Source organism: Paecilomyces variotii (genome assembly GCF_004022145.1).
Source record: "Paecilomyces variotii strain CBS 101075 chromosome Unknown C8Q69scaffold_3, whole genome shotgun sequence".
In the NCBI taxonomy this organism is placed as follows: domain Eukaryota; kingdom Fungi; phylum Ascomycota; class Eurotiomycetes; order Eurotiales; family Thermoascaceae; genus Paecilomyces; species Paecilomyces variotii.
In genome coordinates, this window is record NW_021167142.1 from 2022668 (window position 1) to 2037446 (window position 14779).

Here is a 14779-nt window from a genome sequence, read left to right on the forward strand (position 1 = left end):
TGGTGAAAGATTAGACGTAGCTTTCCGTATAGCCATAGTGAGGGGAGAAGCGCCAGTGGGGACGCTAGCCTCGAGATTATGACCAGAGATCTCAGATGCACGGGTACGCACGTTCAGATCTCCGCGAAGCCATTACCGGAATTAAATTGGTAAATTGGAGAGCCTCTGGCCTGATGATGGACGCCTATGGAATCTATTCCGCCGGTGGATCAATTATTGAAACAGACGGGATAAATCCCGACTGGCAAGCGAGATGCATGAAAGATGCTATGATATAAGGAGCCAGAGACAGACGAAAGCCTTGAAAGAGGTTCAATAGACGCCAGCGGTATCCATTTTGAAGAGGCGCTGATGGTCTTGGGATGTCGACGCCAGGGATACACGTGACGCGCTCGGACCAGGTGAGCGTCTTCCAGGCAATTAACTAGTAGTTAATCACTCCAAGCTTTCTGCTCCGCCAGGATTTCGAAGTGGCACCATAACTCGCTTCCTTGCGAGTTGAGCTTGAATCTGTCAGCAAATAGAAAGTTGCAATGCACATGTGATGTCCATTGACGTTAACTGGGAGAGAGCCACTTCTGGTCCTGATGGTGAGGCGCTTGCGGAGCGCATCCGCTCCTTCATCCATGACAAGTTCCAGCAAGTGGCTCTTCCTCGATTCATCCGCTCAGTCCAGGTCCACTCCTTTGACTTTGGCACTGTAGCTCCAGAACTTGAGATCAAGGACTTTTGTGACCCGTTTAGCGATTTCTACGAGGAAGACGAGGATGGAGAGATATCAGACGAGGAGGAGCTCTCCCCGGAACAATGGCATGGCGGCCCCCCAGACCTTCACGAACGCAGCTTTGCAGACGAGACGAGGACGAATCAGCAATATCGGCTTGGTGCAGACAATGAACCGCATCCTCATGTCCGCTCTCCTTTTGGGGAGCATCTAAACCCTCCATTTCTTCAGCGATCCGGCACCCCCGTCATACCAGGAGGGACGTCAAACTTGGGCTACCATTTGATGCTTGGTGGTCTTTCTGGCACACAGACTCCGCTTGCGGCAGTAGCAGGTGGTTCTCCATTTGCCAATGCCTGGTCAGATCCTTCGAGAGATCGAACTGCCTCCCGTCTGAATAGACCACAGGGGACCGCCGAGGCACAGAGAATCTCCGAAGGCGATGTTGATACTGGCTCACCGTCTCGCCCATCTACTGCAAACACAGTCCCTTCTCGACCTTCTGTACCTCACAGCGGTGGCAGTTCCTCCAACAATACTAGCGGCGACCCTGCAATCTCCAATGGCAGTGACCACCACCCTGCATCTCTCCGCCCTCACCCCCAGGATGAAGAGCACCTGGACCCGTCTGATACCCACCTTCATCCCCTGCCGCCACGCATGCGGGAGCGCCGTCCGGAGGATTTTCAGGTTATCTGCCGCGTCAAATATGCAGGGGACATAAAGCTGTGCCTGACAGCGGAGATCCTCCTGGATTACCCAATGCCTAGTTTTGTCGGCTTACCACTCAAACTGAACATCACCGGCGTCACCTTCGATGGGGTTGCTGTTGTCGCCTACATACGGAAGAGAACTCATTTCTGTTTCCTCTCTCCGGAAGATGCGGATGCTCTAATCGGGGCGGAACAAGAAAAGGAGTCTAATGACGGACGACCACGTTCGAGTGGCGGCGGGGCTTCATCAGGACGCCGTGTCGGTGGCTTGCTACAAGAGATTCGAGTCGACAGCGAAATTGGCCGCAAGGAAGATGGGAAACAAGTCCTGAAGAATGTAGGCAAGGTCGAGCGGTTCGTACTCGAACAAGTCCGCCGTATCTTCGAGGAGGAATTCGTCTTCCCGAGCTTTTGGACTTTCTTGATCTGACCTCGTCCTCGAGACGACACGTGATTGATTGTATACTAACGTTGACGCGTTTACGAAGTAATGTGCAATGTATGCTTGTAGATATATAACAAACAACATAGTGAGAAGAATGATGGTGCGAAGAATATTGCGGTTTACAGGATTGTCCTTACCGAAGCGACCGAGTGTACATATCTAATCCACTGAGGATCCACTGCATTTATGTATTTTTCGAATAAGATACAACTGTCAATTGGTGCAGCGTGCACATAATGGAAATAGGATGTGTTGCTCACGTAGACTCTGGCGTTGGCTAGATACATACATGCATGCTTAAGATACATTTTAAGAGATGACAAAGTTATCGCTCTGGAAGTTTGAATCGGATCATTTGACATGGAGCGGATATACTAGCGGCCTACTTTTCGTAGACTAGTATTCTCCAAAGGAACGAGACGGGAGATCAAATGGCACCGGGAGCCGCGTGGAGGGGCGACGGCCCCGAAGACGATATCTGGGCTAGTCACGGCTGTAGCGAAGCATGGCGAGACGACCCCCAAGGCTCAATGCTTCTGGTATGCGGGCAGAATAGCATCTTTGCCCTTCATTGTCGCGTTTATCGGTCCTTCTTTGGAGTGTTGTCGGCAGGGGAGACCTGATCGCCCAGGTTGTGGTACTCGCGGGATAGTCCCTCAGCCTGCTTCTTCAGAGTCTCGATGTCACGGTCCTTGGCCTCAAGCTCCTTCTTGAGACGGCCGATCTCGCCAATGCCGCCAGCCTGAGCCAAACGGGCAGAGTCCTTGCCGCCGGCCTTGCCATCACCTTCGAGCTGCTTGACCTTGTCCTCGAGACGGAGAACATCAAGGATCATGATGTAGGTACGGTTGAGAATCAGAGAAAGGAAGAGAGTAAAGCCGCACAGGTACATGTTGCGCTGGGAGTAGAACTTGCGGGCCTGAACCTCCATGCGTTCGGAACCGAGGGCAGCAGCTCTGCTAAGATTATGGTTAGTCTATTTCCATAACCACAGATCCAATTTCTTCGCATCAGAGGTATCATTGAACACTAACCCGAGGCTGCTACCATCCTTAGCGAAGGCAGCCAACTCAATCTGCACACGGTAGACGCGGTTGACACTGTCAATGAAGAGGATAAGGATGAAGATGAAGGTAATCTGCATGAATGTCATTAGCATATTGGCTGTAAGGAAAACCTGGCAGATTTTAGCCTTTGCATACCTTCAGCCCATACTGCAACTTAGCTATCACTGGACTTTCCGATATGAAAGTGAAGATCTTCCGCTTGACGGTGAAGGGAAGCGGGACGATGAGGGCCATAAAGACGGCCATCTCGAAGACGAGAAGGAGGAAAACCTGAACAAATAAGATCATTGATTAGCTTCCATCCGTACTGACCCATCGGCATTGAGCTGGATGCTCTGGGGTAAAGACGTCCCCAACAGCTGAGCCGCGCCCATAAGAGCTATCGTAGCTGCAATGTACGAGACACAGAGAGCAAAAACACAGAAGAAAGCAACTCAGTAGTACTCACGAGACTGTAATAGAGCGTCATTCTGGCAAGACTCGATTGCAAAAGAGTCTAGAGAGAGTAATGAGTCTGTTTATGGAGGCGTGTGGCCTAATCGAGAAGAGCAGCAACGCCGTTGAATTTTTCGTGATTTTCAAGGAGTGAATCCCATCCAAAGCACCCAGCGGGGTTAACTGAATGCAATTATGGAAACAGGAGATGACCAGGTGTGTCGTTGAAGATGTTAGAAGACGAGAGTCGAGTGGCCGAGGACAAGGTGAGGTGGTCTCAACAGCTCCGTTGCGTGGGCAGCACTTTCCAAGACGTCATCCATCCACGGTTGCGGATCAGGGAACGGCACGTGATCTACCCGTTTGAGCATGCGGGTCAGATCTCCCGATCAGGGAAGTTTACTAACTACTCCAAGTTCTAGATACGAGCCCTAGACAAAAACAAAAATACAGCAAGAGTTTCACAAGCTTGAGATTAGTTTTTGGTTTCACTGTATTCTATTGCCATGAACTTTTATATATACATTGCAGAAATAGCCGCTCATCTATCTATGCGTGTGCAAAAATCTTTATTTTTAACCCTGCGCCTCGACATCATAGGCATTGGACTTGTGCTTAGGCTGGAAATCAAATTCCTTGTGGACAGGACCAAGGAACATCTCACTGGAGGAATCTAGGTCAGTAGAGAATAACGACACTGGAGAGATGATGTGAACTTACGTGATCTTGACCCAGTCCTTGTAGTTGTCACTACCCAAGAGAGTCTCCAATTCGTTTCTGCCCCTCCATCTTGGAGGTCGGTCCTGAATGCTGGGGGGCAGGTACTCCAGCAGACCAACCGGGATATAACGGTGAGTGAAGTTTAGGAATTCGAGTAAGAATTTTCGGGTGATACCAACTCCGTACTCGTCAGCGCCCCACGCTTCGAGACCGTATCTGGCGAACTTCTCGACGTATGTCAACCGCTCCGAGGCTGACTTGTCGAGATACTGTCCTTTCTGGATCTCCTCGAAAAGCCACGGCTTGATGAGCGCTCCACGACCAATCATGACGGAGTCGACACCGGCATTCTGTATGTGGTTGTTGTAATCTTCGTATGAGTAGCAATCTCCATTGCCGAGGAAGTACACTTTGCCGCCAGCCGGCTGAGTTCTTTCATCCGCCTCACGGATTGTGTCCGCTGCAGCGTCAGACTGCTCGTTCAGTCTCTTTATGAGCGCTGAACACTCGGAAATATAGCCCCAGTCGGCCTTGCGTGTGTATCGTTGTTCCCTGCTTCGTCCATGCAGTGTGACCGCGGCAATACCAGGAGGTCCGAGGCCCGCCACTTGCGATTCATATCCTCCGTGAAGAAGTCTTTCGGCGAGCTTCAAGGCGGTAGGATTATTATCCTTGGTGCCCATGCGGATCTTCACCGTAATGGGAATGTCCTGTGAAACGGCATTCATACCTCGCAGGATTTTCTCCAGCTTTGCGGGATGATCAAGAAGGGCAGAACCAGCTCCCTCCCGGTATACAAGATCGATGGGACAACCGCAATTGAGATCAATGACACGCAGATGAGGGCAAAGAGCCGATATAACCTCAGTAGCCTTCAAGGCTTGCCATGGCTTATTGGCCGCGATCTGGGCACCGAACTTGAAGTCCTTAGAGTTATCATACCCCTTCACCACACTGGCATCTGGGGAGATAGTGGGGGGTAGCATCTCTGTTTCGTGGGCCTTCATCAGCGCCCACTCTGATTTAGAACCTTGAATAAGTGGCATGCTCATAGCCATTTCTGAATAGGTGAACTGTGCTCCCAGCTCAACGCACAGTCTCCTGAAAGGCAGGTTTCCCTGCGTGGTCAAAGGTGCCAGGGTAGGAGTCTCGGGGCCAAAGTAAATCCGTCTCTTCTCTGAAGGGAGGAATGGAGGCTCAGTATATTGTGCTCTGTTCTCCTCCTTCTCCTCCTTTTCCTCTTTCATTTCCCGATTGGCTTCATTCTCATTGGGTGCGGACTCTGTTCTCTCAGGTCTCTCGCGCCCGTGGAGGGCCTTCTCCAGCTCTCTGGTTGACTTCTCAATCCAATTGGTGAAGGCATCTGCTCGTGGCGTCTTTGTCTTCTTCCTGGTGAGGGCAACCTTATCAGCAATGGGGACGGAGTTGGCAAATCCATCCTCGGCAAAAGGAACCAGAGGTTTCGCATTCTGCTTCCTTTCCTCGTCCTCAACAAGGACCAGCTCCTGTCTGCCGTCCTCAGTCGTCCGCTCCGTCATGTGGGAGCCCACGAATCGGCATTTCCAGCCAACGGGGCATTTCCCTCTCGCGTCCCAGACAGGACAGATGCCATTGAACGTGGTGAGATCCTCACGCTTATGCTCCTTCAAGTACTTGCGGAGATCGTGTTCAAATCTGCACCCGTCGCCAAAGGGACATTCTAGAGGAGAGAACGCCGGCTGGAACATGCGAGACTGGCAAAGTCCCTTCTCATCCTGAGCAATTTTAAATTTCCGGTGTGTGTTTTGTCCCTTCTCCTTCTTTCCCTTCTTCTTGCTGCCGCCGTCGCGATCCTCATGAGAGGCCGCTTCAGCAGCGTCATCATCCTGCGTTTCCTGTACGGTTGTTTGTCCACCGATGGGATAGATCAGGTATCTAGAAAAGAATCATTAATAATAAGAAGATGGATCCAACATGATCGTAGAAAATGCGAGACATACTCTGCTTTGACAGGCGCAGTACCCCGCGGCCGCTGAGGACGACCATCGGACGCCTGCTTCTCTGTAGATGAGGTGTCCTCCAACTTAACCTTTTTTGCGGGAGGTTCCTCAGCCCCGTCTCCATCAGAAATGGCATCAGAGCCATTCTTTCCGGGGACAGTCGTTTCCTTTGGGGTGACCATTGGTTGCGGAGTGTCCGCTTCAGTCGCCGCGGGAGCCATGATAAGGACAGCGCTGACCTGTTCGTTATAACGAACAAAAAAAGGAAAAGTAGATGCACGTCCCTTGTGAGACCTATCCGATCACTCTTTGTCCCTGATCTGGTGTTCTTGTAAACCTGACCGCGCGTAAACTAGCCCTCAGATTGCTATCATTGCGTCGACTCTCCGCACAAAATTCGAACCGTGCCCGCAAGAACCCACAGACCAATAAGAGGGGCAGATCGCAAGAAGCTTGTTTGCAGTGTTTGAGAAAGGGGCGTGACCGCTTTGGCAGAAAGAACTACTCAGTCTCCAAGTCTCCAACTACGGAGTACTATTATCTACCATAGACCTCATCGCGGGACAACTGTTCTGGGTAATAATGAATCCGACAGGATACTTGTAAAATTACCCTCGCGCGAGTACGTTACAGAGCTCCCCGTAAGTACAAGACTCACCGTTCTGCGCCCAGGCCTCCCAACGCTCTGGAGAACTTCGAATTCGAGGACCGGCGAGCCGAACCGGCCAGTCACGCGAAAGCCCACAAATGGAACCGAGCTAGAAGCGATGGAAAACCTTCTGGAAACTCTCTTTTTTCTGCTCTTGGGCCTCATGGGAAAAGGGTTGATGCGCCACGACTGCTCTCCCACTCCGCTGGCCGACGTCCCGACGAGTCTCGGTGAGTAGCCGACAAGAATAATGGTGGCGGGTAATTACTTAACTCGAGCTAATCACACGTTTCCTGTCGTCTCGAGAGGCGGCGCCAGCTATGGGAGCCAGCATCCACCATCCACGTTCTCATGTCGATCTGGTACAGACGATTGACGGGTGCCGGGTCACAACTACTGTCCGTCCCCTTGGGTCCTGTTTCACGCATCTAATAGGAAACGTCGCCTTGGTCCACCGTCAAGCCATCATCCAGCGGTGTGCGCTCCGTATTATTAATCCTCGATCTATCAGTTATTTCTCCTTGTTGGCCTTCGACATATCACAGCCGAGGATCCGGTTCTCGCGTTCTGTAAGAAGTGCCGAGAAACTGAGTTGAAAGTCTCCGTGACTCTGGAATCTGGACAGTGTTGGTTTGCATGGAGTGTGTTCTCTGAGCGTGTAGCTAACTACTCTTCGCCTTCCAACATCTGAGACAGTGGTAAGACTGTTCCAGTCCAGCCTCAGTGGAGAAAGTATGCGCAATAATTACTCTAGAGCGTATAAACCCTGGGTCTGGAGATGGCTCAGTCGCGTGCCCATATGCCCTCCTCAGATCCGTCAATTTACTCCAAAAATATTATTGCAATAATAATTGGAATCTGAGACAACAACGCCTGTATTCATGGTAAGTGTTGTCCCACTCTCTAACCGCAGTAAACAAAGCTCAATAATAAACCACAAAACGATAGTACGAAGGAGCTACTCAGCCCTGTGTGCTTAGCCGTGGTGTCTCGCAATGATGTCGAAGGCTTTCGAGGGTTGGCATTGACAAGAGCCGCTGCCACTTTACGGTGGCGGCTGACGAAGTCTTCGGTATGCCGGTTGCTGATCATCTGTCCACACTGAAGTGTGGTCAGCTTGGTAGGGGCATTCAGAAATAGTTCAAGTATTTTTTAATCGGTTCTGCGTTGAGCGTAAGAATACATAATAATAATAATAATGAATGGAAGACGTCAGCATCTGCCATCCATGCTGTTAAAGATCTAAATCGCTGCGGTTATGGAGAGCAGACCAACGGAGATCTGCCCGGGCCACGAGCTGCTCCCGGGAACAAAGTCCTAGCCCCCGCAACCTGGATTTCTGGTGGCAGACCACATGAACACTTGTGATCTATAGACTAATTAGTTTACACCGCACAGGGAATATCCTGGATCTGCTCTGCCGCCGTTTCATTCAGGACGCTCCCCGGAATGGGGATCGAAAGCGATTGCCATCGATCCGAAAGACGACATACGGAAAACATAGTCCTGTCTGCCTTTGAATTATTATTGCAGGATCAACTACTCCGTAGTCTGCAGTGTATTATTTCAAGTCGGCATTTGAACTTGCCAGGCGGCGTCATCTAGAAAGGACGTTAGCGCCATCAGTCTCGGCGTGGAATCCACTTGTACCCACCGTCTGACTGAATTTTGCCTCTGTACCTGAGTTGGAACGCTTCGGGGACCGGACCTCGGGGCGGGAAATCAACGAATGATATGTCAAATGCAAGAACAAATAGACAGCGTCTTCGTGGATGCCACCATGGAGTCCCTGGACCCTGCGGTAAGTTTCACGCTGAACTTTGAAGGGACCGTACAACTCTGTCCTCCCAGAGCCGGGTCACCTGCGACAGCCACCATCGAATGGGAAGCTATGGATGACCCTAGTCGATATGCGTGTGTAAATTGACCGGGCAGAAGGAGGATCGATGGTGTCCCTGCCGGCCTTTCTTTCTAGCCGGATTCGAATAGTATTTCCAAGGCGGTGACGGTGGGAGAGTATCCCTTCCAGGAAAGTCTGTCCGATAACCGGTAAGATCTGAAATAGACCGAGGTATGGTTGTTCAACAGTAATAATAATAAGGATGAACACGCTAGGTTGACCTTGATATCCAACATGCTTTGGTAGTGGCAGATTTAGTTATAGCTAAGGTGGGGAAAAGCAGGGGCACATCTGGTGGAAATGATCTTTCAGATTCCATCCGACTTAAGTCGTCGAATCTCCATGCTTTTTGGCACCATACGGTTGTGCGCCCTGGGGAGACCGACGGTCCCTGATGGAGATGCGAAGGGATCCATATTTAGTGGTAGCTCGAACCTATGTATCCTGTTCTTGCTCTCAAACGTGCCACATACGAAGATTCACGGAAATGGCGGGTCTTGAGCCAACGAGAAATAGACATCTTTGAAGATCCCGAACGGGAACCAGCACCAGACGTGCGGATCCGTATCAATAGGGTCGTCCCCGCAGGACGAGGCAGGATCATCCATCATTATTATTGGCGCTTAAGGGGTGTTGCAACGCAGAACAATGGGTGAAGCGAAACTGCCAGGAAACTTCGGAACTCCGATGCGTTACTGCAGGGGCTGTGCACACATTTTCCACGGGGCAAGAAGAATGTCGAATGAGGCTTGAGTTTGCATTCGAAGGGCTACCGTTTATAGAGTAGTTAGATAGGTAGACTCTCGAGTCTCCGGAGACATAGTTCGAATAGTTAGTTAAGGCGAACGCTGAGAAAGCATTATCTCCAATTGACCCGGGAGTGAGGACTGGCGGCACCGATCAACGAAGCCGTCCTTGCCAGGCTGAAGCGGTGCGGACTGGTCTGTGTGTCTAGTTACATCGGATCCATGGGTCGACAGAGTAATAACGGTCGACTACTGTAGTAGTTAGTACGGTGGCAGGTGGGTTTGGTCCGTATGGCGGTTGGCCATGCTGCTTCAGACAGGAGAGCGCGGCAGAGCCCAAAGGCCGCCGAGGTCAGTGCAACTTGACGGCGTCAGTAGGTTTCCTCGAGAGCCCGATCGTCCGGGGAGATACCTCGAGAGTCGATTTCCTTGGGTCCTGTTTGGTGGCTGACAGTGTCCTACACGAGCGCAACGAACATTCTCGTGTTCCTACCACCAGTCCAACAATCCAGGGGGGGCTTTCTGTCTCCCAGCAGGGGGGCTCTGGTTGGATCTGATAGATGATAGATCTAACCAGACCAGAAAAGAGAATGCTTCGTGGTACCGATCGACTTGTTCTACCATAAGTTGCCCAGCAGCAACTGGCCCGGGCTCAATCATGGTCAGGCAAAGTATACTACTAACTACTACATAGTTAGCATAGCAGAAAGTAAATTATCCTGGCGGTATAGACGCGGTAAAGACCGGTAATGGCGCGTGTATTGTAATTACGGGAATCCCGCCGGCGTCATCTCTGCCATCATCGACTGTGGCCGCTAGGCTGCAAGCGGTCTGCTGGTCTGCTCGCCCGGAAGTCCATGGATCGCCTAATTGCCTCCCTTGGCGCCTCCAGCCTCAAGGCTGCTCCCGGGCGCCAGTGACGAGCGTATCACGCCGTTTCCCCTCCTGGCGTATCGGCGTTACCAGGGAGTATTATTACCGTGCCCTTACGCGGACTGCCAGACCATATCATTATCCCATCTCCTCGGACTGTCGCTTGTTTTCATCATCCTGATCCGTCCTGTCTCCGGACATCTATCGAGAGGCTGAGTAGCGGAGGGTTGTCTGTCGTTGCAACGTCAAAACGTTGTGGTTGTTGCTGCTGTCGCTTCTTGTTGTTCGTCTCATCTCTCCGCCACAGAAGGTCGCAACATCTCTCTCGGACTACCCCAAAGCGGGAACTGGACGTCGAGTGTGGACTCGCTGTGTAATAATCCCGCCCCAACCGCCATCGACCGTCATCTTCATGCGCGAGTCCGCAGAGATTCAGACACCTCCTCCCCTTCACTACTCGCCCTCCATCAGCGACCGTGATCCGTCGTCAACTAGAGAATCGACTCCCGTCGACACTCCATTCGGTGTTGGCGTACCCTCTTCGCGCAGGCCCGAGAGGGAGAGAGATCATTATTTCGGCAGATTCACTGGTGCTGATAAATCCGCCTCCTATATCGACCACGAACTCCTCGAGCCCGATTTTGAAGGAGACAGCAACCTTATACTCTTCCCGCTGTCTCCTCCCGAACATTCCAAGATGACCGGCCCGGCGGCTCCTCTCGACATCTCTGGGCGTCAGACGTCGGTGTCGCCGCCTGGACAGCAAGCGTCGAACCTGACGTCCGCCTTGCAGAAGGCTGGTAATGGAGAAAGGTTGGGCAGCTTCTCCAATGCGGCAGGAAACAACTTCAATTCATTCAAAGCCAATGTCGCCCGCAAAGACTCGATCACCGCCACCATGGCACAGTGGGGAAATGGCACTAAGCCCATCTCCGTCTCCGGATCAAATCGCGATAAGCAGCAGCCTCGTCGCGAGTCGCTGGCAGGCAGCTTGGTTGGAGGGATGAGCTGGGGTGGTATTTCAGTTGGCAGCTGGATTCGAGATGAGTATGTATCCCGAGGAGAAGCTGCATGCATGTGGCACTGACGAGACTTGCAGTATTATCATGACGGGCACATCTCCCTTTACCTTTCAGTCGCCCTCTTTCCACTCGTCCTCGTATCTACCTAAGCTTGAAGCAAACTTCATGCGCGATTTTTCCTGCTGTGGTGTGACTCTTCCGTCGCTGCATGACTTACTGCAACACTACGAAGAGGCCCATGCCCAGAAATCCCCCCAGCCGGGAGGCCAGCGCCCAAGTCACAATGATCACAGAGCTGCCATGGCAGCCGCCATGTCAGCTGCACAGCAGAGTAACCAACAACAGGGCCTGGGGAACCGGGGAATGCAGTCTGAGCGGTCGTTCGACCAGCAGCGGAAACTGACGCCAAACCACTCTGCTCACAACCACCAGAACCATCTGGTTTCGGATGTGGATACGATTGACGATATGGAACTGGACGACGCAATGGGTATGGATACTGGCTCCTCGCAGATGTTTTCCTCACAATCTCAGGACAACAACCAAGGTGGATTTGGCCAGCAGAACCAGAGAGTGCCGCCTCTCAATCTCAGTATGCTCCAAGGTCACCAGGGCCTGCGGGGTTCACAGCCAGGCACGCCGGTCGCCTCTGGCCGCAGCCTTCCTTTACAGAACAACCCAACTGTTTCTTCCGTCAATACACCTACACTCATGGCCAACCCTCTTCAGAACCAATTCAGAAATACACCCGACTCTTCGGGCCCCGGAACCCCTGCAGAACTAGACGAGAGCATGGTTGGCGGTTTCGGTGATTTGTCGATGCAGAATAACAACATGATGGGGAGTCAGTCTCAATTTTCTGGGTTCGGTGGCAACAACAATAACAATGATATGGTGGATCTTTGCATCGATGAGCCGGCGAAGCGGTTATTCAGCCCTAATGGCGGCTACAGTAATAATTCCCAGCAGAGTGCCCACTTCCGACTCGGACAGGCTCAGTACGGTCCGAACAGCGATATCGCCCGGCGCATTCGCGAGCAGCAGCTGTTGGCAGGCGTCCCAGACACGATGGCTCTGTTGCCAAATGAAGAGCCAAAGCCGTTCAGATGTCCTGTCATTGGATGTGAAAAAGCATACAAGAACCAGAATGGTCTCAAGTACCACAAAGCGGTAAGTACCCATCGGTTATTGGTTATTATCCCATATGGTATGACTGACTGATATGGGTACAGCATGGTCACAACAATCAACAATTACATGATAATGCTGATGGTACATTCTCCATTGTCAACCCTGAGACATCTACTCCTTACCCAGGCACGTTAGGTATGGAGAAAGAGAAGCCCTACCGGTGTGAGGTTTGCGGCAAGCGCTACAAGAACCTTAACGGTCTCAAGTATCACAAATCTCACTCTCCTCCCTGCAACCCTGACCTCCAACTGGCCGCTGGTCGAAGCTTGAATGTCGGTGGAGTCATGCAAGGTCAGAACATCAACGTGGCTGGAGCTGGTCTCCCCGGTATCGGTGAGGAGGGACTGATGTGAATCCATCTCTCTCTCCGTTCTTAAAATTCTTCCTTCTTGCTCGGCTTCAGTATCTCGATGAAAATGTGCTGTTTTCCACGATTTGAACGGCCTGTTTCCCTTACACGATTTAATGACCAGACTGGTGGATTGGAGTTGGTTGGGGTTCCGATCATGGCACTCGGTATTTCTTAACGAGCGACGGCGTGGTACCCCGGTTGATAGACCTGCTATCTGTGGAGTTGTGGCCTACTCCTCGGAAGACGCTTGTGATACACAGATTTCCTTAATAGTTCCTATTTGCTTTTTGCTTCTTGAATTGTTTATGGGTGCTATCCACGGGATTGTCTCTCCGAGCGCCTTGCTTGATATCCATTTTTTGGGAAGGACGTTGTTTGCGTTTTCGTCTCTGCAACTGCGGCAGACTGGATTTTCTCGATCGCGGAGCCTGTTCTATGAACCGGATTCTCCAAGGGTGAGGACGATGTCCCGTGGTCGAACAAAAAGAAAAAGAAAAAAACAAGATATATTGGGAAAAGATTGGAAAAGGGAACAAAAAGAAAAGCGAAAAATATTGGATTGGTACAGTGCAGTGCAGGCCTCGTCTCATGGCTTTCTCACTCTGCACTATTGTTTGGGTTCGGTGTTCATCGTTTTCAGACGGATCTCTATCCCGGGACTTGGAAAAATAAAACTGGGGGAAATGGTGCTCTGGCGCGTGTGCTGTAGAAAGTTTTCCCGCTTGATATTTGGCTTTTGTTCTCTTTTCTTTAGCACTCATACCACATGTTTTTGTTGCACTCCACGCTAACTTGAATTATGCTTGAAAGATCTGCCCTAATGTTCATTTCCTGTTTCATATACTGTTTGAATTGTGATAATAGAACTCCTGTCTGTTGCTTGACATCTCTCCACGGTAGCCGATACTCCATCGATAACGAGGCTACTAGTTAATATCTCCCGGCCGCAACTACGCTGGAGCTTGGTGGCAATTCGATCTGCTGTTATCCCAGCAGTCACCCGGCTACTGATGCACGATTATCTCGACTTGGTAGTTCGCTGATCTGTCTGGTTCGTCCATCAAGTTCGATACAGAGCGTTTGTAACTTGTATTTTGGTCCTCATAGCCGGCTTGTGGCGACATTCCCCCGATACGATACTTGGGTCTCTAGTCAGCTTGCTGCGCCTTGAAGCTTGTTCCTCATCCAACGTATAGCGTTGTCCTCTGCGCCTTCTGTCCGGTGTCGCGAAAAGCGTATCAAGAGTTATCCAGACACCTTACGCGATATTAGCCTAAAAACTGAACTTGGAGAATTCATGATAGCTGAAAGAGATAAAAAAAGCTTCCTTGCGTATTCTTCGCTATTATTTTCCAGAATTATACCGACGTAGAATCTGTTTCTGCGGGGGGGTAAAAGAAACGATTCTCGATGGAACTTTCGAGGATATTAATTAATATGTGGTCGTTCAATGAGGGATGCCAGGGATGTTGTAGATGTTTTAACTGGATCTCGTGGTTCGGGGGAAAGAGAACCGCTTAGCCTAGGAAGCTGTTTTGTGGGCAGGAAAAAAGTAATTAAAGGATCTAGAATTATTTTCAAGTCCAGGACTTGAAGAAGTGTAAGATCGCAGAAATAAAATAATAAAGGGACCTTTGGACGGGATAAGTTACGGATGGATTCACGAAGTGTCGATCGGCGAGCACTTGATGAAAACGAGTCAAAAAGGGTATCCAGCAAGCGAACTTGAAGCTCCAAGACGTAGCGAGCTGAGCAGACCGCTCCATCAAGGTCGGGGAAATAATATGGGGAGGGCAGACAGACAGACAGGGGGGAAGTCGATTGCTATTTGTCCCGCTGAGAACATTCACACAGTCTAAGAAGTGAGTTGCGCGACGTGTCCGGGAGCAGCCGACTTGGTTCTCACCCATCATCATCTTCTTCTTTTCCGAGCTGGAGATGTCCCAGAGCGCGTTGTTGCGCC

The 14779-nt window shown here is 51.0% G+C and overlaps 5 protein-coding genes across 5 annotated transcripts; 3 read left to right on the forward strand and 2 right to left on the reverse strand.

Annotated features, from left to right (window-relative positions):
- Window positions 1–327: 327 nt before the first annotated feature.
- Window positions 328–2038, forward strand: C8Q69DRAFT_462628 (mitochondrial distribution and morphology protein 12). The gene has a single exon (XM_028630326.1). It carries the CDS (start codon window positions 545–547, stop codon window positions 1865–1867), a length of 1323 nt encoding a protein of 440 aa, XP_028486815.1. The 5' UTR covers window positions 328–544; the 3' UTR covers window positions 1868–2038.
- On the reverse strand, window positions 2039–3678 carry C8Q69DRAFT_462631 (putative BAP31 domain protein). The gene is made up of 4 exons (XM_028630327.1): window positions 3398–3678; window positions 3085–3219; window positions 2917–3020; window positions 2039–2838 (listed from the first exon to the last, which is right to left on the reverse strand). The coding sequence occupies exons 1-4, from the start codon at window positions 3416–3418 to the stop codon at window positions 2463–2465; spliced, it is 636 nt and encodes a 211-aa protein (XP_028486816.1). The 5' UTR covers window positions 3419–3678; the 3' UTR covers window positions 2039–2462.
- A 142-nt stretch (window positions 3679–3820) lies between these two features.
- On the reverse strand, window positions 3821–6637 carry C8Q69DRAFT_462634 (tRNA-dihydrouridine(47) synthase [NAD(P)(+)]). The gene is made up of 3 exons (XM_028630328.1): window positions 6084–6637; window positions 4105–6018; window positions 3821–4047 (listed from the first exon to the last, which is right to left on the reverse strand). Exons 1-3 carry the CDS (start codon window positions 6302–6304, stop codon window positions 3960–3962), a joined length of 2223 nt encoding a protein of 740 aa, XP_028486817.1. The 5' UTR covers window positions 6305–6637; the 3' UTR covers window positions 3821–3959.
- Window positions 6638–10663: 4026 nt separating this feature from the next.
- Window positions 10664–12817, forward strand: C8Q69DRAFT_400351 (C2H2 transcription factor; the record flags this gene model as incomplete). The annotated part of the gene is made up of 3 exons (XM_028627886.1): window positions 10664–11298; window positions 11351–12443; window positions 12506–12817. 3 exons carry the CDS (start codon window positions 10664–10666, stop codon window positions 12815–12817), a joined length of 2040 nt encoding a protein of 679 aa, XP_028486818.1.
- C8Q69DRAFT_218986 (hypothetical protein) lies at window positions 12713–14000 on the forward strand. Its single transcript, XM_028626274.1, has one exon. The coding sequence runs from the start codon at window positions 12930–12932 to the stop codon at window positions 13605–13607; it is 678 nt and encodes a 225-aa protein (XP_028486819.1). The 5' UTR covers window positions 12713–12929; the 3' UTR covers window positions 13608–14000.
- The last annotated feature ends 779 nt before the right edge of the window (window positions 14001–14779 follow it).